The sequence below is a fragment of the Leucopleurus acutus genome (assembly GCF_964270905.1).
Source record: "Leucopleurus acutus genome assembly, chromosome: 18".
Classification (NCBI taxonomy): Eukaryota; Metazoa; Chordata; class Mammalia; order Artiodactyla; family Delphinidae; genus Leucopleurus; species Leucopleurus acutus.
Genome location: NC_139160.1, coordinates 46,558,490 through 46,580,158, shown reverse-complemented (window position 1 = coordinate 46,580,158; position 21,669 = coordinate 46,558,490). Strand labels below are relative to the sequence as shown.

The following is a 21,669-nucleotide window of genomic DNA, read 5'->3' as shown; positions in this document are numbered from 1 at the left end:
AATTGCTGAAAGTTGTAAACTCTGCAAAGATGTTGGCAAGGGGACACATAGATGGCATTTCTTGATGAAAATAGCTCTGACAAGTATAATGCAAACTATGTGCTCCACTGGAGGTTAAATGTAAGTGCTTTTCTAGAGGAGTAACAATGTATCTGGCAGTCAAGTCAGAATTCTGTGCATCTTTCCTACCTGAGCTAATGCAAGGTAGAAACCAACCTTGTTTTAAACCAAGTATATTCATATTTTGGAGGTTTAAACTTCATCTAAAAGAGTATTTAAACAACATTTTATTATGGAAATTTTCAAAGATCCAAAGAGAAGAGAGCATGGCATAGTGAGTCCCCAGTGTCTATTGCCCAACTTTAATCATTATCAACATTTTGTCAGTATCATTTTTTTCAAACAGCTTTATTGAGATACAATTCACATACCATATTGTTATCCATTTAAAGTATACAATTTTAAAACTTTTTTTTATCACCTCAGAAAGAAACACCAAGTCCTCTAGGAATCACTCCTCTCCTCTATCCCATCTGGTCCTCAACTTCCCAACCTTAAGCAACCACTAATCGACTTTCTGTTTCTGTTGATTTCTCTGTTCTAGACATTTCAAATAAGTGGAATCATATAATATGTGGTCTTTTGTGACCAGCTTCTTTTACCTAGCATAGTGTTTTCAAGGTTCATCGATGTTGTAAATCTATCAGTACTTCATTTCTTTTTATGACTAAGTAATATTCCATTGTATGGCTATACCACATTTTGTTTACCCATTCATCAGCTGGTGAACATTTGGGTTGTTGTGAATAATGCTGCTAACATCTAACATTCATGTACAAGTTTTTGTGTAGACATGTTTTCATTTCTCTTGAGTATAAACCTAGTTGTGGAATTGCTAGGCCATATGGTAACTCTATGCTTAATCATCTGAGGAACTGCCATAATGTTCTGTCAACACTGTTTTATCTACTTCCTTTCTAGTTATTTTGAAATATTTTAGAGCAGATTTCAGACCTCAGATCATTTCACTTGTAAATACTTCAGTAGAGATTTTTAACAGATAAAGATTAAAAAAACCCAACCCCACAATATCATTATCATATCTAACACTATAGTTTAAAAGAAAATGTAAATTTATTTCAAAGTCATCTATCAATACTCTAAGTGCTCAATGAGAATTTTAAATTATTAATATTATCAAAACAAATTTTTAACATAGTTCAATGTATGATTTTTGAAGAAGTAAAAATACACCTTGAATGTCAATGGCACTATATTCTAAACAATACACAAAACAGACTTTGTATGGCAAATTAACATTCATGTAGTATTTACTATGTGCCAGGCTTTGCACTAAGTATTTTACATAAAAATTTAATCCTCTCCCAAATACCAAGAGGTAGATATGACTTCAGTTTTCAAGATAAGGAAACTGAGGTTTAGGAGATTTTAAGAAATATAGCCAAGGACTTCCCTGGAGGCGCAGTGGTTAAGAATCCGCCTGCCAATGCAGGGGACATGGGTTTGAGCCCTGGTCCAGGAAGATCCCACATGTCGTGGAGCAACTAAGTCCATGTGCCACAACTACTGAGCCCACGTGCCACAACTACTGAAGCCTGCATACCTAGAGCCTGTGCTCTGCAACAAGAGAAGCCACTGCAATGAGAAGCCCATGCACCGCAATGAAGAGCAGCCCTGGCTCGCCGCAACTAGAGAAAGCCCGCGTGCAGCAATGAAGATGCAATGCGGCCAAAAATTTAAAAAAAAAAGCCAGATTCATTAGCTATTAAGAAATGAAATCAGGATTCAAATGGGTTCAAAGCTGTCATTATTTAGACGTTATGTACACAGTAATGCGGATGCCTTCTGTCAAGGCCTTTGATAGCCGCAATTTCAGGTTTGGAAGGGACCTTCAAGTTATTTAACCTCTATACAAAACAAAGCAGAACAACAACAATAACACCTGAACAAAGCAAACAAAACATGTCTCCTTATAATATCTACCCTTAGGTTTTAATTTCAGCCTTTGCAGAGATGTATCGCAAGTCTATTTCTGCCTACTTTGAATTTCTTGTATCTCTCTAAGTCTTTTCTTCTCTAAACACCCCCAATCCATTAATCTCTCTTATGACTGAAAAGAATTCTTTTATCATCTTGATTATTTTCCTCTGATTATCTCCTAGTATTCAAAGTTTTGGGCCTAGGACAGAATAAAGAAAGGAGTCTTGACCAGAGCAGAGGGAAGTTAGGCTTATCTACTCCTTATTCTAATGCATTTCAGATGACAAACATTTTTGGAGTCATACCCTATCTACCACTGAAAGCTTAGTGAGAGCTCAAGTGTTTGGTGAATGAGACACAACTGTGCTGTCATAGCCTAGGGGATGTAACTAATCACCTACAACATTCTTTCCTAAATTTGGATATAATCTTAAGGTCATCTTCAACAGCGGAAGGTAGAGGAAGCTAGCAGTAACACACTGAAGTAGGCCCCTCTGAACTGAAATCTGCTGCGACTGTTGACTTAAAACACAAGTGTGGGCACCTTGATTCTGTTCTGATTGGTTTGCGCAGACCCTTTCACTCATCTGATTACTGAATAGTACCTTGGACTTCTAACTGCTTTGCCTTCTGGTATTCACGTCCTCTTGGTGCCCGGCTTTCCCTTCTATACCAGTATTCATCTAGTTGCTGTCTGGCCTTTACTACTTCAGTATAATCGGATAGTTTTTGACGCATGTTCTTGTTGATTTCCATCATCAATTTCAGACTCCAGACTCTATCCTCCATTTTGAGCCCTGGTGTCCAGAGCGTGACTCACTCCAGTGCCTGTACCTTCTCCGTGTTGTATTCCCTGCCTTCCCTCAGTGTCAGCTCCTTCATATGGGATATAGATTTGTTAAGTTTAAATTAAAATACTGCCAAATAAGACCATAATCATTTCATTTCATTGTTAATAATCTCTCCTGGCCAACATATTTCCAGAGACTTACTTTAATAGCTTTGCAGTTTGTTTTGCGTGTTTCCTTATACCCTAGAATTGTTTGGTTTGTTATAAACTGCTGCTATTCTAGAAGTCATAAAAACACAGGGTTAGAAATGATAGCAAGAGGTCATTTACTTGTTCCTTACTGATAAAAAAGGGTCAGAGAAGTGTACTTACTATTTAAAAAAAAACATACCAAACTTCTAAAATGTAGTGGGAAAAATACACATTTCATTCTTTAAAAAAAAAAGCAAAAACAAAAACTAGAAAATGACAGGTCCATATGATACATAATAGATGTGAAAGTGTGATGTGAAAAAAGTTAAAAGAGCATATATACACAGATAAAGTATTTTTATGATGAGATAGAATGTTTCACACAAGACAGAATTTTACTTGCAGGACACAACAGAGATATTTGTAATTTTAAAGCTGATGATGAAAAGATGAAAAATGAAGCCAAAATACTTATAAAATCAAAATAATCTGACCTAGTTCTACTAAGTTTTGTATAAGTCCACATAAACATAGAGGTCCACAGAGTACAATCTAAAAAAATTTGTATCTTTTATGCAATTCAAAATTGAGGAGAGGGAACATTCAGTTGCTGCGTCTGTCAAATGGGTATAAGACCATCACAGAGCTCTTGGGACACTTTAGTATAACATAATTGGGCTGAAAAATTTAAAACATTTTGGTAGGAAGAAGTTATAAAAACTCAAGATATTATTATTACTTTTATACAGTAGGTTTAGTTTTGTCATACTTAAAGTATATTTAAATTCAACATTCACAAATGAGTATTTTTTGCAATAGTTTACTCCCTGAATTTCCTCAGACCTAAATTCACATACCTTTATATGGAAAAAATAAACATTCTAAAACTTTATAGGGAAAATATGACATACTGTACGTGTTTTAGGTTTCCACTATAATAACTGTCTTTAAAATATACATTTACATCTAGGAAATCAAAAACAAACTTGAACTTGAAGAGCACCACTACGATGAGAAATGTATGAATCTGAGAAATAATTACATCTTCATTTAAAGAAAAATTAACTTACCCACACACTTTTTGTTTTTTTTAGTCATACTGACTGTTCTGACTGTAAAATTTAAGTACATATGTGTATACGAAAATCGTGTAAAAAGGTATTCTTAAGAAAATTTCAAAACAGTTAAGTATGAACCAAAAAGAATGACACACATATAGAAATATGTAATTTGTTTGAACCCTTTATGAAGTGGATTGCCTAAGGGGCACTTGTGATGCTGAAATGTCCCTGAAACTTTCCGAGAAATCACAAAGAACACAGGAGTTAGAGTCCTGGAACATAAACATACCATAAAAGAATGGTAATTATACTGTGACTTCACTTTTCAGAAACCTGGCTAACTGCAGGGTTTGTTTTCTTTTTGTTAAGTGACATTCACTGCAATAAAAGGCAAGTTATCTGGAACCATGGGAGTTAGTCCAATCAGGTAAGTGTGAGGCCTTGCACACGCTAGGCACTTAGTAAGAAGTGGTTGGTTAAATGCTGGTTAAATACTAACTGAAATGCTTGTGGACCTTGAGAGAGATTATTGGCAGAAGTAGTGAGTGAAAGGGTAGAAGAATCTCAGGTTTGAGAAACAGATTTCTTATATTCCACAAATATTTACTTTTGAGGACAGAGAATGTGAATATATTAAAGGCTGGTTTCTAATTTGACAGCTTCTAGTGCAATTATTATTGAAGGTTGGAAAAGATCATAGTTAGTTTAACAAACATTCAATTGAATACTTACCAAATACTGTGTTAAAGGCTAATACACAAAGGAAAACTAGGCACTCTATTGGCAAGACAGATGCGTAATTGTGATATATAGTGATAGGAATATTAATACAAGTATTTTTAAAGTTATGGGAAAGAAGTAAAAAAAAAAGATAAGTTTTTCTTTATTGAGTTATGAAGGGCTTCAAAGAATAGATAACATTTGAACTGACTCTTGAAAAGGAAGGAAAAGAGGGAAGGGTCCTACATTCACTGAGTTACTGTCACATGCCAGGAATGTACTATATTGTTTAATTCTCATATAACCCTGTAAAGTAGATATTACCTTTATTTATACATGAGAAAATTGAGTTTAGAGGGGTTAAATTATTGTCTCAAGAATCCATAGCTATTAAACTGTGGGCTTTAAGTGATTATGACATGTTGGTGTAGGTTCATCATTTGTACCAAATGTCCACACTCTGGGGAGGCTGTGCATCGGGGGCAGTGGCAGGGGGTATATGGGAAATCTCTGTACCCTCCTCTCAATCTTGCTGTGAACTTTAAACTGCTCTAAAAAATTGTCTTCCAAAAAAAAAAAAAAAAAAAGAATCCATAGCTATTAAGTAGCAGAGCCATCTTGCCTGTCTGACTGCTGGCATTTCCCACAGTATTTCAAAATATAGGTGATGTAAGGAATATAAGAGTAATTCCAGCCTTAGAATTTAAGAAGAGAGCTGAACAAGTAGATATGTAATTCTGGGTTAATCCAGCTGTCCACCTTCTCCATGGTTACACCTAGCATGCTGAGTGTAAGCTGCTAGAGAAAAATGACACAGAATGGCACTACTACAAATATATGACATTTCATCTTGGCAATTATTTGTTTCTGTAATGTACATCACTCATTTATTACATAGCTATTTCAAACTTCTATTTTCCTCAAAACTCTGATCTTATCATGTGTCTTGCCCATGAGAAAACAACCATTAGATGGGAACTCCCTAAATTCTTACCACCAAACCTACTAACTTATTACTTTTAACGTAATTTTGATTTCTCCCCTGCAAAATGTGCCCCACCTGTCTAAAGTTAAATCCCATCACTTCGCCCTTGGATCTGCTCCTTTCCCAACACTTTTGCTCAATTGATCATCCTCTCTCTTCTGTACTTTCAATGTCTCTCTCTGTTTGGTTCCTTCCTATCCCCATTTAAGCCAGACACTCTCCAACTCTGGGAGGTAAAGGCCCTTGATCTCATGCTCCCTCCCTGATCACCTTATATTATCTTATTCAAAGGGTTGCCTAGTTTTCCTTTTACTATTTTTCAACTTCTACTTATTTATCAGTTCACTGCAATCTGCCTTTAGTGTCACTGAAACTGCTTTTTTTAAACATCTTGTTAAATCCAAATACCATTTTCTTTTTCATCTTTGTTCGACTTGGCCCCTTGGCAGCCTAAGCCACTGCTGACAACTTCTTCCCTTCTGAATGCTTCTGGCTTCGCGTGGGTCTACTCTTTTCCTGAGGCACCTGCCATTTCTCTGGTCACTCCTCACTCTTCTTTGAGTAAGCATTTTTTGCTCTGCCCAGCCCTTAAATATTAGTGCTCATCAAGAATCTGTCCTAGGCCTTTTTCTGTTCTCACGCTATATACCCTTACTAGTTCATTTAATCTACTTCCATGTAAAGCACCATCTTTATGCTGTTGACTCTCAAATCTCTACCTCCAGATAACTTCTCTTTCTTGGGCTCCAGAACCTACATTTTTAACTCTCTACTTAATATATCCACTTAGATATTTTCTTGAGTTCTTCTTTCCCAAACCTATTCCTCCTATGTTCTTTGTAGCACCACCATAAACCCAGGATACAAGCCAAAACCCTGGGGATCAATTCTCATTCCTCCTCTCTTCATCATTCTCTAAATTCAGTCAGTCACCAAGCCCAGTGACTCTGCTTTCTAAATAGTTTTCAAATTGGTCCCTGCTTGTTGGACACCATCATCACCAGTTTAGTTCACGATACCACCTATTGCTCAATGAAATACTGAAATAGCTTCCTAAGTGGGGCTCTTACCACTCCCCCTAATACAGCTGCAAAAGAAATCAGAAAAAGGCTTTTATATCAGTTTCTTAAAATTATGCTCAGTATTCTATTAGATACATGGCTGATTAAAGATACTTCTCCTACTTTTGAAAGCTTAGATTCTAAGGACACATGATGAAATATATACAAATAAAAGCAGAATTAAAATTTCCAAAGGTGTTCAGCAAATCTTGTTTCATTAAGGCAAATATGAGTGGATAAATATGAATGAAAAATGAAGGCCATTAAAGAAGACTCGAGAGGTATGCTCAACGAGAGAGAAGCCATTCTAAGGAATCACATTTCGTATACTCAAAACTGAATGTTTAATTTGAAGCCCTGACAATGTTAACTAAGAGTGAGATCCTATCAATCTTTTCCTTTACCTTTTGTAAAACCTAATTATTTAAGATTTATATTTTATATTTTTATACCTAAAAGCTCTTAGCATAAATGAAGACATTTAAGGGTAAAAAAGATTACATTCCACTTGAAAGACAAAGAAAAAGTTATTCTGAAGCATCAAAAGTGAAAGAAAAGAAAAAAAGATTACAACACCTGGATAAGATATTCAGCTCTGACTTTTCTGGCAACTAAGACGAAAAGGAAGCACATTAAATTACATAGTTTTCATTTTCTGTAAAAAAGACAGAAGGATATAACTTCATCTACAGAGGCACAAATTTTCCTGGAACTCACACAAGCAGTAATTCATCCTGAGATTTTTGTCTAAATGGGACTAAGGAGAAAGATCATAAGCTTTTGTTTCAGAAAAAAAAAGAAAAAAGTTTCGACAGTAAGTACGGTTGAGTTGCTTAACTCTTATCAGCATCAGTTTCGTCTGTAAAAGTAGGGACAATGATATTTATCTCAGGGTACTGTAGCAAAGACTAAATTATGTAATATAAATGGAAGTACTTAGTAGATTGCCTTAAATAGTTTCATGAAACAAAGAGAAATGACACCAGATTTTATTCCGATCTTCTATAAAGGCAGAGGTCATGACATTCAATTGTGCCTTAATGGGAGGAATTTTGTTAGGAGAGATATTTTGCCCCTTTCCCCTGCTCTCTGCTTTCCGAAGGTTTCACTGAATACAGGGACAGAACCTGGAGAATTCAGAATAGACGGACGTGGACAGATATGAGATCGCAATTCAATTTATGATCACATCTTTCAGTTAGTATTTTTTGTGCAGATCCTTTAACCTAATACATTTACTCATCTCAGCTGAGCTTTGTAGTCTGAAAAGGCAAACTAAAAAAGGCTATTTTTCTCCATACTCACCCTCTCTTCACTTTTTTTTATTATTAGGTTAATACATTTTCTCTAAAGAAGAGAATAAAAATCACCTAATACACTTTCCAAATACACACCACCATTTTTTTTTTTTTTGCGGTAGGCGGGCCTCTCACCGTCGTGGCCTCACCCGTTGCAGAGCACAGGCTCCGGACGCGCAGGCTCAGCGGCCATGGCTCACGGGCCCAGCCGCCCCGCGGCATGCGGGATCCTCCCGTACGGGGGCACGAACCGGTGCTCCCGACATCGGCAGGCGGACTCTCAACCACTGCGCCACCAGGGAAGCCCCACACAACCATTTTTGAATGTATAAATGCTAGAAGTTTACAGAATAAGAGGCCACTATGGATTTTATCATTCCTGGAAACCCTTAAGACCACAATTGAACTCCCAACGTGAGAGAAGTTTTAAGCTAACAGTTTTGAGCTAACACGAATAGAAAATAAATCTTCTGTGGCCATGCCTCAACTATCCTAGCAGTGTCAACCTAGAACTATCCCACTCATTTTCTTTTTTCATGTAACACATATTGGATAACTATGTAAATGAGGTGGGGATCTCATTTCATATTACCATAAACAGTCTTACCAGAACTAAGTGACACCACTTAAAAAGTTAGAGCAAGAGCTGCCCAGTGCAAAAAGAAAATGAAACACTTTAAATGTTCATTTGGTCTCTTTATGAGTCACTAATTTAAACTGAGAAAATTTAGCTGATTGAAGCAATGATTCATACTAGATCATTTTCACAGGGTCCTGACTAGGGTGAGGCAAGGTCTCAGGTGCCAGCGCTGCACTGTGCATGCCTCTGAGAGGGGGCACCTCCTCTATTCTGTGCCTTCAGTGCCTGGCTGCCCTCACTTTAGTCTCAGCCCTGATTTTAACTTGCAAAAAATTTTATTTATCCAAGTTATTCTTATTCAACTGTTATCTATTGGCTATTCTGGGCACTTCACCCAATTCCCCTGACACCATTTCTAGATGATATGCATCTTTGAGCTGCTTCCAGGAATATTCGCTAGTTCATCTCTCTCAATAATTTCCTTCCAATAATTTCTTCCCAAATACCTGATATATCTTTCCCAGACTAGGAAACAATGTCTTCAGGATACTCATAAACCAATGATCTGTTTTGAGCATTTTTTCTCTGTTAGGACAGTAAAACGGTAAAAACATGGCTAAGACAAGGCAGTGATAGTACAGTGGAAAAAATTCATGGATTAAAAAACTAGGCTTAACGGTACCAACTGCTGGCAAGGATGCAGAGCAACTGGAACTCTCATTCACTGCTGGTGGGAATGCAAAAGATACAGTCACTTTGGAAAATAGTCTGGCAGTTTCTTACAACATGAAACACTTTCCATATGACCCAGCAGTCCTGCTCCTTGTATTTACCAAGAGAAATGGAAACTTATATTTACACAAAAATACGTACACAATTGTGTACAGCAGCTTTATTTATAGGCACTCCCAAATGAAAACAGCTCAAATGTCCATCAGCTGGTGAATGGATTAACAAACTGTGGTATATCCATACAATGGAATACTACTCAGCAATAAAAATTAGGACAAATTACTAATATTTACAACAACATAGATTGATCTGTTTTATGGTAAGTGAAAAAACCGAGACTAAAAAGACTAATAGGGCTTCCCTGGTGGCGCAGTGGTTGAGAGTCCACCTGCCGATGCAGGGGACACGGGTTCGTGCACCGGTCCGGGAAGATCCCACATGCCGCGGAGCGGCTGGGCCCGTGGGCCATGGCCGCTGGGCCTGAGCGTCTGGAGCCTGTGCTCCACGGTGGGAGAGGCCACAACAGTGAGAGGCCTGCATACCGCAAAAAAAAAAAAAAAAAAAAAAGGCAAAACTATAGGGATAGAAAACAGATCAACTGGAGTTAGGGAAAAGGGTCACTACAAAGGGGTCAAGAGGGAATTTTCTGGGGTGATGGAACAATTTTATATATTGATTATGGTGATGGTTACACAACTGTACGCATTAGTCAAAAATCATAGAAACGTATGCTGGAAAGGGTAAATTTTATTGTATATCATATCTCAATAAATCTGACTTAAAAAAAATGAGGAAAAAAAACTGGGGTTATCTCTTAGTTACCACCTGGCTCTGGGGAAGCCACCAAAACCTGATTTTCTTCTTTCATAAAATAGGGATTCTGTTACCTTTAAAATATTTTTTGTGAGGAACAAATTAAAAGAAAACTTATGAATTTTGAAGTTCAATACAAATATTGTACACCAGGCACTGGCCATACAATGATGAATAAGACAGAGGTACACTAAAGAAATGTACTGTCTAGGGACTTCCCTGGTGGTCCAGGGGCAAAGACTCAGCACTCTCAATGCAAGGAGCCTGGGTCTGACCACTGGTCACGGAACTAGATCCCACATCCTGCAACTAAGAGCCCACATGCCACAACTAAAATATCCCGCATACCACAACTAAAGATACTGCATGCCACAACTAAGACCCGACGCAGCCCAGTAAATATTAAAAAAAAAAAAAGAAATTTACTGTCTAGAGGGAGAAAGGGATAAGACAGATAATTATTAAATAACATGGAAATTCAATGACAGAGCTATGAACAAGGCAATAGGGGCCATCAAGAAGGAGCATTCCAGGAATAAGAATTAACTCATAATGAACACAGACTACTGGGATCCAATAATCTTAACCCAATACGATTTTGAAAAAGCCTAAGGTGGTAAAAATTATGACAAAATGGAAAAAGTACCTCACGATGATTCAGAAGTTGTTCCAAATCTAATGCCATTTGATTCTTCATGTGCTGTAAAGCTGACTTTTCTTTATTTAAATTGCTGGAAAAAAAAAACCCACCAAGTTTTTAAAAGTTGTCATACTAATATAAATTTAATTAACAAATAATAAATAGCAAAAGACTAAATCTGATGGTTTGAATTAAAGAAAAATTAAATTTATAGTTCATAAAGATATCAGATCAGTGACTACAATGTTTGATTCAATCATTGGCCTGGCTATTTTATAAGAATACTTTTTCTTTTCACAACTATTTGACAATGCAACTGAGATGCTTTCTGAGAATACTTTCCTGCCTAGTAGGGGCATAAAATTGGTGTTTTAAAGATGACTGGTTACGCCTGAAATGTAAAAAGATGAAGTGGGACTTATATAAAAGGTAAAAAGAAAGTACGTATGGGCACCATATTAAAATTTGAGACACTGAAAGTCAAATTACAACATTTATCCTTAAAACTGAAAGTAGTATCTTATAATTTATCACATACTAAATTACCAGGTATATAACTGAGTGAGATAAATGAACCAGATATTTGATCTACAGTAAACTCGGGGAAACAATTTTTTTTTTTTTGCGGTACACGGGCCTCTCACTGCTGTGGCCTCTCCCGTTGCGGAGCACAGGCTCAGTGGCCATGGCTCACGGGCCCAGCTGCTCCATGGCATGTGGGATCTTCCCGGACCGAGGCACAAACCCGTGTCCCCTGCATCGGCAGGCGGACTCTCAACCACTGCGCCACCAGGGAAGCCCTCGGGGAAACAATTTTTGTCTCCAAATTCTTAGTTCAATCTTCAACTTCTAAGTCCGCATTGTGAATTTCTCTTTGAAATGACCTATCTTCTGATAGGAAAGGGTGAGAAGCCTAATTGTAAGGACATGTTAATATTTTAAAACATAAATATTTGAGGCCTGTCTTATACTGTCCGGAGTTTGATTATTCAACATATAAAAATATTTAGAACCATTAAATAAAATATTCTTTGAAAGTCACTGGGATGAGTCTACCCAGACAGCACTACAAGGATTAAGAAAAGCAACACTGAACTGAAGCAACGTAATTCCTTGAATGTCAAAACAAAATCTGTAAAGGTAAAATTAATGAGAATTGTTTTGCTGAACAGGTAAGATGTTTTAAGTTATATTTTAAGAAAATAGAATGCCACCAATTTTCAAAATATTAGGGAGGAGTTTTTTTAAACTCAGTGAATAGTAGTAGTATTCTGAAAGCACTGGTAATTCCAAGGACTTAAGAGTAAAAAAAAATGTACATTTTCCTCCTTCCTACTAATTGAGAACTTCCCCAAGGAAGCATCAGAGTTTGTCCTCTGAGAAGAAAGACTAGATGCAACTCTGACTTCTGTTTCCAACTGTGCCACTGACTCAACTGTGTGTGGTGTAAAGCACGACACATACCACCCCACTGAACCTGTTTTCACATCCGTAAAAGTGGAAAATAATACTCATGTATGTCAAAGGGACATGTGAATTATCTAATGAATGATTACATAAAACTCTACAAAATGCTATATCGTTTTACTAATTTAGATGAGAAACAGTCATCAGAGGAAAACAGTAATTAAATGTCAATAAAGGTAAGCAGCTCAGCATAAAAACAAACTGACTTTTGGAGTTAGGCGTCAGAGATCCTACTGAGCCGAGGAGTTGAAAAGAACTAGATGATAAAAAGGAAACTGAGTGCTGTGTTCTGCTTGAGTCCCCCAAAGCATGGTAAAGATCAGGTGTTTCTGTAACTTTAAAATTCTCTCTTTAGCTAGGGTCACACTGAAGACAAAATATTTTTCTTTCTCTTTTTCTTTCTTTTATTTTTCTATTATTTTTTGGCTGTGTTTGGTCTTCGTTGCTGCATGTGGGCTTTCTCTAGTTGCGGCGGGCAGGGGCTACTCTTCATTGCAGTGCACAGGCTTCTCACTGCAGTGGCTTCTCTTGTTGCAGAGCACAGGCTCTAGAATGTGCAGGCTTCAGTAGTTGCGGCGCGTGGGCTCAGTAGTTGCAGCACGTGGGCTCAGTAGTTGCGGTGTGCGGGCTTAGCTGCTCTGTGCCATCTGGGATCTTCCCGGACCAGGGCTCGAACCTGTGTCCCCTGCACTGGTGGGTGGATTCTTAACCACTGAGCCACCAGGGAAGTCCCCAAAATATTTTTCAAAGTGAAAATAAATGTTCAGTAAATACGAATAGGAATATTCAAGGAACAGATGTGTTCATATACATGCACATATACATGTTCGTATACATGTACCCACATACACACAGAATGTAAACATGCACTTACATGCAGTACATACATGGGTGCACTCGCACAAACACATACACAGACACACAGACACACACACGTAGGCTCTCAAACACCAACAGACCCATTAAATAAAGTGTAGTGTAATAGGAACGGAATGTTGATGTAATTAAAGAATTTTGACTGAATAATTCATTAGAAATGCTTTCTATGTAGTGTTTAATTTTTTCAGAATAAAGTAAGTATTCCATATTTAAATAACAAAACTAAATATATAACATGGAATAAAAGGTAAGTGGATAAACTGGTTGACAAAGCAACTCAGTTCTATTTGCAAGACGTTGGCTCCACAGACAATACTTGGATATATATTTTCAAAGTCTTAGCCTTCTCTTTCTTAAATTACAAGGGAGACTACCTTCAACACGTGGGTCTCTAAAACTGAATACGATGATGATTATACTCTGTGTTCTTCCACACACAGTAATTACTCAATAGAAGTTTAGTCTCCATAAGACATTTCATAACAGTGGAAACTTACCTTTAAAAATACAAAGCTTCTATGCGTGACTCATAAAGCAACTACAAAACAAATCTCCTTATGAGCACGTCTACCGTGAATGGTATATTACACCCATAATTGTTCAATTCACTGTTAATTATTACTCAGAAATTCATGTTTATGGCTCTGTTTCACCTGCTATATGAAAACATATTCCTGATATATTGTTCTTTAACTTCCTGGATCAATATACTCTGGCCTAGCCTTATAAGTGCCTAAGTAGTCTTTTCTTCCTAAATGACTAGTTAACGATAAATGGAGAATTGAAAACAGAGAAAGAAAACTTATGCTAATTATTCTCTTTCCGTGCTTCCTTTGGTCCTGAACTATAGATCAAACACTATAACCCAGATTGTCTCTTATGGATTGATGGAGGAGAGTTAAAAGTACTACTTTTAGAACAGAGTATTACTTTAATGACAGTTAGTAGTGATATCTCAAATGTTAGCTTTTAACATGTTTATCACGATTTCATTATAGTGCATGTTTGCGCTAATCTTTCTAGGCATTGAATAAATTGTATCGATGGCTAAATTGGCAAGTTGTGGATGTGATATTGTTTTATTTTGTAAGAAAATGATAAAATTTATATTCAGTTCTTTAAAGAGCTTTTATTGTATAAGCTAAAGAAACATTTACAAATTAACCAGTTAATGTAAGTATTCTTTACAATTAAAATCCACACCCAGCAAAAAGTAACAGGAATGATCAAGGAACATAATCACTTAGTCATCTTTTTGGATGGATCATCGAATGTTTAAATTTCGAATTAATGAAGGACAAAAGGAAGGGAGGTAACATTTACTGAGCTCCTCCTGTGTGCCAGAAGCTTTTTATATATGTTACTTCATTTAATTTTCACAACTACCCCTTGATGTTCACATTAATATCTACATTTTACAGACACATTTACCATGAGAAGAGAAATCAGGCTGACGTGTAGTCAAAGCCCAGGATAATTCTACTCTATTTGAAATGCCGTTGGCTCAGAGTCAGGGTGATGGTAGATAGAAATGTGATCTAACCTGTTGTATCTGACTTGTTGATGGTATTGTATGGCATCACATCCTTTCATTCACGTCATCAGGGTACAGCTACAGCATCTCACAAGCCATAATTAAAATTCGGAAAGCACCTTAACTTTTCACATTAGAAGATAGTTGCTTCAATGAAGAGCAAGACTTCATATCCTGTGAAATATTAGTTCAGAATCTACTAAAATAGTATACAATAAATATATGAGACACAGACAGCTTTAAAGCCTTCAGATGTTTAGCACACAAAATATTTTTTTTTTTGTTTAATTCCATAATTGGCATAGTTCTTGTGATTACTGTTGCTGTAATTAAGGGAGTCCTAATTTTTGTCAAAATTCAGCATATTTTGAGAAATGTTATTTCTCACTTCAAAGATAATTTTCAACATAAAAATGTGTTAAATATAAGACAATACTAGTAATAGCAAACATTTAAAAAGCATTTTTAACAATGTATAGGAATAGTGCTATATATATTACAAAGGTTATATCATTTAATCCTCTGAATAACCATGTGAATTAGGTGCTGTTGGTGCCACTCTCATTTCACAGATGAGAAAATTGGCTATAGGGTCGAATACCATAGCTATTAGCTAGCCACAAGTGGTAATGAAAATTAATATTAATTAAATTCAAATAAAATTAAAATTTTAGTTCCTCAGTAACACTAACCATATTTCAGATGCCCAATAGCCACATGTAGCTAGCAGCTACCATACTGGACAATGCAGATAGGGAATTTTTTTTTTTATTATGAAATATTTCAAGAGAGAAACTATAACAATGTATCTGTCACCCAGCCTCAACAATTATCAACTCATTAAAAGCCTTCCTTTTAACCACTATTCTACACTTTTTTTTTTTTGCTTCTCTTCGTTAATTACATTAGTTAAAGAAAAATTATCCCTTATTCAGATTAGAACATAGGGAGGCAGTATAACATAATGGTTAGGAGTATGGAATTAGAAAGCAGACAGATCTGGATTCAAATTTTGGCCCTATCACAAAACTAATATGTTTTTAGATGACAAGTTGCTAAATTTCTCTAGGGCTGAATTTGTTCATCATTACAATTTTCTCCTGTAGCTGGCTATTATTTTTCTTTATATTAAACATTTTCAGCTTTCCTAGTTCTTAGTAAAATAACTATTTAAATAAACTTACTTGAAGGTAACTGTGAAAGAGGTAATTTTTTCCACAGGCCTTTTATATATCCTTGCTCCAAGATTACAAAGGTAAGACAAAACACTATACAAAATTTTAAATATATCAAATATATAATATGGAAAGAAAAGGTTCTCTTTGGGGTTCTTTCCTCAATTTCCTTAAGATAAGCAAGTCTCCAGTGAATGATGAGACATAATTTCTATTGCTCCCAACAGCTATTTATAGAACTATTTAATTAATTCACTGAATTGATTTATTAATGCCGGTTATGAATATTCTAAATATTAATTTTAACTTTAAAATTAATCTACAAATAAATTGTTACTCATGTTGACATTTAAAACATAAATGTGATTTAAAATTACTTCATTATATTGTCAAAAAATTCTGATCAGGAATAAAGTTTTGGACCAATTATTTTGGTGGGGTAGAAACGAGAGGAAAAGATAACTACTCTGATTTATCAAAAAGAACACTCACAGTTTGGAGTTAATTACCAGCAGTTTTATATTTTTGGTTATATATCTTAGGAAACCTGAATTTAATAGCTATCTTTTCCAATAACTATATTTTTCAATAAACTACCTTTTCTAATTCCTTAATTTAAGAATTTTCTCTCCCATCTAATTCTTTGCTTCTACCTTTATAAATTGGTTGATAATTTATCTACTTACTTATTCTAAATAATCTTAAAATCTAATAACAAGCCAACTAACTAAGCATCCATGAATTAAAACCTCTTTATATAGAATCATTCTTCTACTGTTATTTAAAAAGACTAAAATGATCATATAGATGAACAGGTAAAGAATTTGAATGATTATTCAGTGGAGCAAGTCTTTTGGATATGGTGTCATGTAAGAAAACAATTTCAATCTAAGGAAGTGAAAGGAATTTATTTACATTGAGGTAATTCATGGTTTACTTCATGTAAAGGGTCAGTGGAAGAAACGCCTAAAAATTCCTTGGTAAAGTCAACATGAATCTAAGTAAATTTGTACATTTTATCTGTTTGTGAACACCTTAATGTGATGTGACTTAGTTTTTCTAAGAGAAATTGAACTCATTACATTTAAGACCCCCTTCGTTATTTCAATATTTTCTTCACAATTTCCAACCTGAATTCGTCTATAGCAGTATTGTGCTTACAATGCCTTTATTACTCAAATAAAAGATTTGTAGATGGTTTACCTGACGTCTTTCTCAAGTTGGGTAATACACTCCTTCAGTGAATCAATCTTAGAATCTCTCTGACGCACTGATTCAATGAGATACCTGTAAGGTTGTTGAGTCTGGTTTAACAGAGAATTGGCCCTGTCAAGCTAAAGAAAAACAGATTTCATTAAAATCTAGACAATTTTATATGAACCTAAAATTGTTCAAAATGTTCTAGCACAGATACAGTACACCAACTCTCCCTTATATGAATTACTCTGAAAAGCTCTTCCTGTATAATTCGAAGGTTTTAAAAATTATTAATCAACATAACTATTCTTTAGCTAAAAATGAAACTTTTATTTGAACTCTATTTCTACTCAAAATAATATAATCACAGGATAATTTAGTAATTTTTCATGTCTTCATATTCCCTTCCATCTTTACTTATGTACCTAAACCACTATGTATAATTTACGTACCTAAATCACTATGTAAAATTAAAATTTTAAACAATTATGTTTAAAATATAAACAACATAAAATTTACCATTTTATCCAATTTACAGTGTACAATTCAGGGGCATTAAGTACATTCTTGATGTGTAACCATCACTAGTATCTATTTCCAGAACATTTTCATCAACCCAAACAGAAACTCTATACCCATTAAGCAAAAACACTCCTCTTATCCCCCATTTCCTGGAAACCCCTATTCTCTCTGTCTGTATGTACTTGCCTATTCCAGATAACTCATGTAAGTGGAATCATATGATATTTGTCATTTTTTGTCTGCTTAATTTACTTATTGTAATGTTTTCAAGGTTCACCCAGGTTGTACCATGTATCAGAACTTCATTCCTTTTTATGGCTAAATAATATTCCAATGTATGTTTATAGTATATTTTGTTTATTCATTCATCTGTTGGTGGATACTTGTGTTGTTTCCACTTTTTGGCTATTGTGACCAATGTTGTGGTGTATAAATATCTGTTTTGAGTCCCTGTTTTCAATTCCTTTGGGTATCTACCTAGGAGTGGAGTGGAATTGCTAGGTCATATGATAATTCTATATTTAACTTTTTGAGGAACTGCCAGCTGTTTTTCATAGTGGCTGCATCATCTTACATTCCTACCAGAAATGCACTTGGTTCCAATTTCTCCACATCCTCGCCGACAAAGTTATTTTATGTGCCTATTGGCCATTTGTATATCCTCTTTGGAGAAATGTCTGTTCAGGTCTTTTGCCCATATTTTAGTTAGGCTGTCTTTTTTTTTCTTTTTTTTGCTGTTGAATTGTAGGAGTTCTTTATATATTATGGATATTAAGCCCTTATTAGCTGTATGATTTGCAAATATTGTCTCCTATTCTGTGGGTTGTCTTTTCACTATCTCGATACTGCCCTTTGGATCACAAAAGTTTTTAATTTTGATGAAATCCAACTTACCTACTTTTCTTTTGTTGTCCATACTTTTGGTGTCATTTTAAAGAAACCACTGCCAAATCCAAGGTCATAAAGATATTCTCCTATGTTTTCTTCTATGAGTTTTATACCTTTCTTTTTGAAATTTAGGACTTTGATCCATTTTGAGTTAATTTTTGTATATAGTGTAAGACATGGGTCTAATTTCAATCTTTTACACATAGATATCCAATTTTACCAGCACCATTTGTTGAAAAGACTGTCTTTTCTCCATTGAGTGGTCTTGGCAACCTTACTGGAAAAACCATTAACCATATATGTGAGATTTACTTCTGGGCTCTCTATTCTATTCCATCAGTCTTATATGTCTATCCTTAAGCCAGCACAACACTGTTGTGATTACTGTAACTTCACAGTAAATTTTAAAATCTGAGTTTTTCAACTTTTGTTTTTTAAGATTGTTCTGGCTATTTGGGGTCACCTGAAATTCCACATGAATTTTAGAATGGGTTTTTCTATTGCTGCAAAAACATGCCTTTGGGATTCTGATACAGACTGCACTGAATCTGTAAGCTGTTTTGGGTGGTACTGTTATCTATCTTAACAATATTAAGTCTTCTATATACAGATGGCTAACAGGCACATGAAAAGATGTTCAACATTGCTAATCATCTGAGAAATGCAAATCAAAATCACAGTAAGATACCACCTCACACCTGTCAGAACAGCTATCACCAAAAAGACCACAAATAACAAATGTTGGAGAGGATGTGGAGAAAAGGGAACCCTCGTGCACTGTTGGTGGGAATGTAAATTGATACAGCCATTATGGAGAACGGTCTGAAGTTTCCTTTAAAAACTAAAAATAGAACTACCATATGATCCAGCAATCCTATTCCTGGGCATATATCCAGAAAAGATGAAAACTCTAATTTGAAAAGATACACACACCCCAATACTCACAGTAGCATTACTTACAATAGGCAAGACATGGAAGCAACCTAAGTGTCCATCAACAGATGAATGGATAAAGAAGATGTGGTATATATATATATATATATATACACACATACACACACACACACACACACACACACACACACACACACACACACACACAATGGAATACTACTCAGCCATAAAAAAGAATGAATTTTTGCCATTGGCAACACCATGGATGGACTTGGAGGGTATTATGCTTAGTGAAATAAGTCAGACAGAGAAAGACAAATACTATAATGTTATTTATCTGTGGAATCTAAAGAATACAACAAACTAGTGAATATAACAAAAAAGAAAAGGACTCTCAGATATAGAAAAGAAACTAGTGGTTATCAGTGGAAAGAGGGAAAAGAGGGAGGGGGAAGAGAGGGGTAGGGGAAGTACAAACTAGTAGGTATAAAATAAATAAGTGGGAACTCCCTGGCAATCCAGTGGTTAGGAGTCCATGCTCTCACTGCTGAGGGCCCGGGTTTAATCCCTGGTTGGGGAACTAAGATCTCACAAGCTGAGTGGCCAAAAAAAAAAAAAAAAAAAAAGCTACAAGAATATATTGTACACCACAAGAAATATAGCCAATAGTTTATAATAAATATAAATGGAGTATAATCTTTAAAAATTGTGAATCACTATGTTGTATACCTCAAACTTATACAATGTTGTAAATCAATGATACCTCAATTTAAAAAATTAAAGAAAATAACCCCCAAACCAACCAACCAACCAGAAAACAATCTTAAGTCTTCTAATCCATTAGCCTGGGATGTCTTTCCATTTATTAGGTCTTCTTTAATTTCTTTCAGGAATGTTTTGTAGTTTTCAATGTACAAGTCTTTCTCCCCTTTGATCAAATTTATTTCTATTTTATTTTATAAATGAAATTGTTTTAGTTCCTTTCTGGATTGTTCAATGTTAATATACTATGTACAACTTAGTACAGTTGTATACTATGTATATAGTTGTATATATACTATGTTGTATACTATGTACAACTTTATATTATTCTTTTTTACTTTACCTCATATCATAATCATTCTTCCAGGCTGTTAGAATACCTTCATTTATATTTTTGTATTTTTAATGGTAACAAAACTGTCTAGTAAGCCAATGTGCTAGAGTTTAATTACATTGTTTATACTAGTAAACATTTAGGATGCTATCAATTTTTGACTAGTATAAATAATGCTAAAACAAACTAGTTTTGTATTGTAGATGTTTTATCTTTTTCTCATATTTATTTGGTTGTGCCAGGCGGGCTCCTTAGTTGTGGCAGAAGGGCTCCTTAGTTGCAGCACGTGGGATCCTTAGTTGTGGCTCGCTGGCTCCTTAGCTGTGGCATGTGAACTCTTAGTTGCGTCATGCATGAGGGATCTAGTTCCCTGATCAGGTATTGAACCCAGGCCCCCTGCATTGGGAGCTCAGAGTTCTATCCACTGCACCCCCAGGGAAGTCCCTAGACGTTTTTTCTTAATATTTTGTTTGTTACATTTTTTCAGAACAGAAAATGCACTAAGGTTAAAGGGGTATAACTATGTAATACTCTTGACACATAAGACCAAAGTTCTTTCTAAAGGATTTTATCATTTTGTATACTCAACCAACCTTAAGTGTTTTTTTTTTTAATTAATTAATTAATTTTTGGCTGCTTTGGGTCTTCGTTGCTGCATGTGGGCTTTCTCTAGTTGCGGCGAGCGGGGGCTACTCTTCGTTGTGGTGCACGGGTTCCGTTGCTCCGCGGCATGTGGGATCTTCCCTGACCAGGGCTCAAACCCGTGTCCCCTGCATTGGCAGGCAGACTCCCAACCTCTGGGCCACCAGGGAAGTCCCAACCTTAGTTTTCTTTTTGTTTCTTTGTGTTTACTCTTTTTCTCCTAAGCAAATATGAAATGTATGCTAGAACAGGACTAAACACAGCACCGTCAGTATCAGGAGGCCCCTACTTCGGTATATAGTAAGTTCTCAAAAAAGGTATTCTAAAGTTGGATATGCAAAAACTGAACAATAAGAACAAAAGTGGTGGATATCTATTATTATAAGGATGAGGGGGTGGGGAAGGGAGTATTTTATTATGCAGAATAATAAATTATAAAATTCCTGATTTATGAACTTAAATGTTCTTTGACAAAAAATTTCTAGCTTTTTATATGAAAAAG

At 35.6% G+C, this 21,669-nt stretch overlaps 1 protein-coding gene across 2 annotated transcripts in view; it reads right to left on the bottom strand.

Moving 5' to 3' along the window:
- PIBF1 (progesterone immunomodulatory binding factor 1) overlaps positions 1-21,669 on the bottom strand; it is a 219,319-nt gene that overhangs the window by 17,812 nt on the left and 179,838 nt on the right. The window contains exons 15-16 of one of the 2 annotated variants that reach the window (XM_082859326.1): positions 17,132-17,262; positions 10,880-10,964 (exon numbers count right to left, since the gene is read on the bottom strand). In XM_082859326.1, the coding sequence (XP_082715452.1) occupies positions 10,880-10,964; positions 17,132-17,262 (216 nt within the window). Of the gene's footprint in view, positions 1-10,879; positions 10,965-14,770; positions 14,928-17,131; positions 17,263-21,669 lie in introns of those variants that run through there. The other variant, XM_082859327.1, reaches the window with a different exon arrangement.